The 6665-nt window shown below is 33.2% G+C and overlaps 1 protein-coding gene across 1 annotated transcript in view; it reads left to right on the forward strand.

The window, feature by feature from the left end:
• Positions 1-5921, forward strand: part of LOC149791759 (uncharacterized) — a 100845-nt gene extending 94924 nt beyond the window's left edge. The window contains exons 51-52 of the mRNA XM_089970261.1: positions 3893-4018; positions 5719-5921. Coding sequence (XP_089826387.1) covers positions 3893-4018; positions 5719-5906 — 314 coding nt within the window. The 3' untranslated portion in view covers positions 5907-5921. The remainder of the gene's footprint in view (positions 1-3892; positions 4019-5718) is intronic.
• The last annotated feature ends 744 nt before the right edge of the window (positions 5922-6665 follow it).

Genomic DNA, 6665 nt, shown 5'->3' on the forward strand with positions numbered 1-6665 from the left:
TTATCAACATTTAGATACAATAAGTGCCTGCTGTCAGCTACATATTATAAACAATTAGTAACAGTAATTGTATACAGTCAGTTACATATTAAATGTGTGTGATTTTGATTTTTAATGTAGCTTTAACAAGTTTTTAGTCCTGTCGCTACTATGTCTGCAGTGTGGCAGCTTAAAGTGATGTCTAGCACTGGGGTATCATGCTGATGACATGTAGCATGATATTCCACCCAGTCACATTATCCTGACACCAGGCTGACCAGTCCTAACACTAACCTCTTAATGCTGAATCAAAAGCAAGACAGCTGGAAGTACCACTTTTATAAGTCTTTGGTATGACTTGGCTGGGGTTTGAAGCCATGACCTCCCACATCCAAGGGTGTGTGTACTCTAACTACTAGGCCACCAGAGTGATCCACTTACATATTATAAAGGGGTAAATACAATAAGTGTATAAAGGTAGGTACATATTATAAAGAGGTAAATACAATAAGTGTATAAAGGTAGGTACATATTACTAAAGGGTAAATATTTTTAGTGTATATAGTTATATACATATTATAAACAAGAAAATATAGTAAGTGTATATAGTTAGGTACATATTATAAACAAATGAATACATTAATCATATATGTTTAAACATTTTACATTCAAGTATGTCCACAGGTCACATAATATACAAGGTGGTTCATATGTAACATAACTTAGCTAGGTGGTCTATAGGTTACATAGTGTGTGTGTGTGTGTGTGTGTGTGTGTGTGTGTGTGTGTGTGATTTAAATTTGTAATGTAGTTTTTAAAAAATTTAAGTCATATCACTACGATGTCTTCATTGTGGCATTTTATAGTGATGACTAGCACTGGGGCATCATGCTGCTGACATGTAACATGATGTTCCACCCAGTTACATTATACTGATACCAGGTCGACCAGTCCTAACATTAGCCTCTTAATACGGAGCGCCAAGCGAGGTAGTTGATAGTACCAGTTTTATAAGTCTTTGATATGACTTGGCCGGGATTGAACCCACCACCTCCTGCATCCGAGGCAGACGCTGTAACCACTAGGCCACTGGAGCGGTGGGTTGCATAGTGTACAAAGTGGTGTATGTGTTACATAATATACAAGGTGGTCCACATGTCATATAATATGCAAGGTGGTATACTTGTAACACATCATACATATAATACAATTTACAAGGTGGTCTGTATGTCACATAATATATTACAAGGTGGTATACATGTAACACAACATACAAGGTGGTCTTCATGTCATATATTGCATAAGGTGGTCCATGTGTAATGCAATATACATGGTCATTCAGAAATTATAAAATATACAAGTCCACTGCTAACACAACATATAAAGTGGTTTATTGGCCACACAACATAGAATGTGAATCACATATCATGTGAATTACAAGGTGCTCCACTTGTCACACAACATAAAGTGGTCTAAAAGTTGTATGACACAGGGTGGTTCATATTTCAGTCAATATACAAGTTAGCCTACGGGTCACACAACAGATAAGTCACACCACAGGTAATACTGCTCACAATGTAGTCCAGCAGCCACAAAATACACAAGTTGGACTGCAGGTCATACAGGATAAAAGATAGTCCACAATCCAGACAAAATGCAAGGTAATTATCAAGTCTCATAGCATGCAAAGTGGTCCTCAGTTGATGGCAGACAAGACAGTAGCAGATAGGTCACACAACATACATTGTGGTCCACAGGTCACATAGCATGCAAAGTGGTCCTAGGTTGAAGGTAGACCAGATAGTAGCAGACAGGTCGCACAACATACAGGATGGTGTACAGGTCACATAGCATGCTAAGTGGTCCTTATTTGATAGCAGACCAGATAGTAGCAGACATTTCACACAACATACAGGATGGTGTACAGGTCACAAAGCATGCTAAGTGGTCCTCATTGATAGCAGACCAGATAGTAGCAGACAAGTCACACAACATACAGGATGGTGTACAGGTCACATAGCATGCTATCATTTGATAGCAGACAAGATAGTAGCAGTCAGGTCATACAAGATAAAAGATGGTCCAAAAGTTAGACAAAATGCAAGATAGTTGTAAAGCCTCATAGCATGCTAAATGGTCCTCATTTGATAGCAGACAAGATAGTAGCAGTCAGATCATACAACATACATTGTGGTCCACAGGTCACATAGCATACAAAGTGGTCATCAGTTGACAGCAGACAAGATAGTAGCATTCACACAAGATAAAAGATGTCCAACAGGTCAGACAAAATGCAGTGTAGTTAATCAAGTTGTATAACATGCAAAATGGTACTCAATCTGATGCCAGACAGGATAGTAGCAGACAGGTCACACAACATACTGGATGGTCCACAGGCCACATAACATGCTAAGTGGTCCTCACTTGATAGAGCAGACAGGTTATACAAGATTAAAGATGCTCCACAGGTCAGATAAAATGCAAGGCAGTTATCAAGCCTCATAGCATGCTAAGTGGACCTCAGATGAATCTTTGGCAGACAAGATAGTTGCAGACAAGTGGTGCAAAAGCAGAGATTATTCTTCATGATGAAAACTAAGTATTTAGATGAAAAACAATGAAGTTTAAAATCGAAGTTAATGTAACAAACCTTGCTTTTGTTTCAGACTTTTAAGCAGATTTGAACCTCTTGTCGTATGCATTTGAATGTAGTCTTCATTATTTGGGTAGTGTAATTTTAAAATTATTCCCAGTTAGAAACCTAATTCTTAACTTATAGGTAGTGTTTTTGTAAAAATTTCTCCCAGTTAGAAACCTCATTCTTAAATTATAGATAGTGTATGTATAGAATTATTTGCAATTATAAACCTAATTCTTAGTATTTTTATAAAATTATTCCCAACATTGAAACGAATTTATAACTATTTAGGTATAATTATTCCCATATATAAATCTAATTGTTAAATTATAGGTTGTGTATTTGTAGAATTATTCCCATTTATAAACCTAATTTAAATATTTAGGTATTGTTTGAAAAATTAATCCCAATTATAAACATGATTCCAAAGTAATGGTATTTGCATAGAGTATTTGTAGAATTATTCCCAATTATAAAGATAATTCTTTAATATTTAGGTAGTGTATTTATAGAAATATTCTCAATTAGAAACCTATTTCTTTATTAGTTAGGTAGTGTATTTTTAGAATTATTCTCAATTAGAAACTTATTTCTTTATTAGTTAGGTAGTGTATTTATAGAAATATTCTCAATTAGAAACCTATTTCTTTATTAGTTAGGTAGTGTATTTTTAGAATTATTCTCAATTAGAAACCTATTTCTTTATTTGTTAGGTAGTGTATTTTTAGAATTATTCCCAAATATGAACTAATTCCCTGAATATTTGGGTAGTGTATCTGTAGAATTATTCCCAATTATAAATATAATTCTTAAATTATAGGTAATGTATTTATACAATTTTTTCCAATTATAAACATAGATATATTATATGTAGAATTGTACACAGTTATAAACCTAAATCTTAAACATTTGGATAGTGTATTGGTAGAACTATTCAAATTATAAACCTTATTCTTAAATATTTAGGTAGTGTATTTGTAAAATTATTCTCAGTTATAAACCTAATTCTTAACTATTTAGGTTGTGTATTTGTAGAATTATTCCCAAATTGTAAACCTAATTGTTACATATTTAGGTAAAGTTATTCCCAATTATAAACCTAATTCTTAAAATATAGGTAATGTATTTGTACAGTTATTTCCAATTATAAACATAGATATATTTTATATAGAATTGTACACACTTATAAACCTTACTCTTAAATATTTAGGTAGTGTACTTGTAAAATTATTCCAGTTATTAACCTGTTATAAAAATGTTATTTTCCTTTTGCAGCAAAGGTTTGTACAACAAATTTGGATGAATTCAGCAACATGTGTCTTTTCAAGAAAGTCATGTGCCAGTTTGATTCAGAAACTCAGCTTCTGAACACCACTACGCCATGTGAGGAAAAAGCAGCAGGTAACTTGTACATGCTAAGCTATATGCTTCATAGAATATGATCAGCGTAATGTTGATAGTAAGACAGACAAATAATGTACTATTTCAAGGTTTGCCACAAGTGATAGAATCTCTTTTTTATTTTAAAGGTTAATGATAATGTTCCAATACAAAGTCTTTGATACCAGGGCAGCAATTTCAGCATTTATCTCCCTTGAAATTTTCAATTTAATGTCTATTTTCCTAACGCATAATAACTTTTTCAGATGTCAGTGATGTATCGACTACCCAGTCACACATGATTATTGTGAAAATCAAAGCATGAATTTTCATATTTTAAAAAGTAATATCTCTTCCATCATATGTCAGTGATGTATAAACTTCGTTGTTACACATAATTATTGTAAAACTTAGATATGAATTTTTATATTTAAACAAATATTTGATGTCAGATGGATGAAGCTACACTTGTTACCTTCAGTTTTATTTGAACTAGTTGCCAATATTATTTGCATTGACATTTCTATTATGACGGTATAGTAGAGTTGGTTGACAATATTATTTGCATTGACATTTCTATTATGACGGTATAGTAGAGTTGGTTGACAATATTATTTGCATTGACATTTCTATTATGACGGTATAGTAGAGTTGGTTGACAATATTATTTGCATTGACATTTCTATTATGACGGTATAGTAGAGTTAGTTGCCAATATTATTTGCATTGACATTTCTATTATGACGGTATAGTAGAGTTGGTTGACAATATTATTTGCATTGATATTTCTTTTATGGCATTCACTGTAGAAAAGAGTTAGTTGCCAATATTTATTTGCATTTAAATTTTTATTATGACTGCCAAATATAGTTATATTGACATTTCAGTTATGACTGCCAAATAGAGTTGTATTGACATTTCAATTATGACTGCCAAATAGAGTTGTATTGACATTTCAATTATGACTGCCAAATAGAGTTGTATTGACAATTCAATTATGACTGCCAAATAGAGTTGTATTGACATTTCAATTATGACTGCCAAATAGAGTTGTATTGACATTTCAATTATGACTGCCAAATAGAGTTGTATTGACATTTCAGTTATGACTGCCAAATATAGTTGTATTGACATTTCAGTTATGACTGCCAAATAGAGTTGTATTGACAATTCAATTATCACTGCAAAACAGAGTTGGTTATACACTTAAAGTAAGACATGCTATTGTTTGAATCTTGGTGATAATTAGTATTTTGTGGCTGCTACTCAGTTCTTGTGAGATTTTCTTGTCATTTTTGTAATACTGTTATACAGTGAGTTTTTTAGTCATATTTAATATAATTACTTTCTCTTTCTCTAAAATTATCATAAGACATAAAATTATATATAAAATCTTAGATCATTGCAGTAGACAAGAGCTAGTGATCCAGATTACCATATGGATATTGGGCTTGAGGGAATTGGGTAATACAAATATCAAATAGAGGGTTGGGGGTGGACAACATTTGGCTGCAGTGTATCTGAAACTTATTAATTTTTAATCTTCATAGTTTGTGCATATACTTTAATTCTAATTAATCTAATTTAATTAAGTTCCAAAGAATATTAAAATTTGAAAGATATGTTTTAGTCTCACTTATTTCTGCATTAATTTTTAATATAGAAACCACTACTAACATATATGGATATCTTCTGTAGTGTCATTTGTATGTTTCTTCCAGGTCCTCCAGTTGGTCCATGGGGTGAGTGGGGCCCATGCAGTGTCACATGCGGTAATGGCCTGAAGACCCGAACCAGGCCTGTATATCGGCAAATGTCAGCTGAGGAGAAGCAACAAAGCCCCTCCGAAATAACTGCTAACTGCTACCTGGATCCTTGCCCTGATAGTAAGCGTATACGTGACTATTAATCTTTCTCCATTCATCACTTAATGTAGCCGTTGTATCTCTATATTTTTATCACTTTATATATGTATCCATAACAATTGATAATTGTCTTTGGGTAATGTATTGATACTATCATGATTTTTGTTAAGTGGACTTGCTTGGCTAGTGCCTGCACATCTTTAGCTATTAAATATGTACCATCTTTCAATACTAGTTTATCACCATTTCGTTATATATTGACCAAGATTATATCAAAAGCAAGTGGAACTTGTCAGTAAGTCCATTAAAATATTCACTTTAGGCAATATTAATGCATGCTAGGATTTCTGCAGCCTTGAAATGAATATTCATAGAAGACTGAACTGCTGTTTCAAGATGCACTAGAAGTGTTTGGATCTATTGTTTCTTTTTAGGTAAATTATGACAAATGATGTAAAGAAGAACATGGAGTCCTGAGTGGCCAAGTGGTCTAAAGCACTCACTGTTATGGATCACTGCCATCTCACCTCTGCTTCTGTCTTGCATGGGTTCCAGTCTTGCATTCGGCCAATGTGGTTATGTGAGAAAACTTGCCAGTAGCTTTTCATTGGTCAGTGGTTCATTCAGGACTTTTCCCAAGTTCTTCCTCCACTATTGATACTGACCACCATGTATAGCCTATCTTGTGCTGAAAAATGGCATTAAACCCTACAACAACAACTACAACAAAAAATAACACTAACATTTTGACACCTAGGAGCACTTTCAGCCTTTATCTCTCTCTCTCTCTCAAATTAATATTA

This window comes from Sinohyriopsis cumingii, chromosome 9, assembly GCF_028554795.1.
Source record: "Sinohyriopsis cumingii isolate HCF-2022 chromosome 9, ASM2855479v2, whole genome shotgun sequence".
Taxonomy (NCBI): Eukaryota; Metazoa; Mollusca; class Bivalvia; order Unionida; family Unionidae; genus Sinohyriopsis; species Sinohyriopsis cumingii.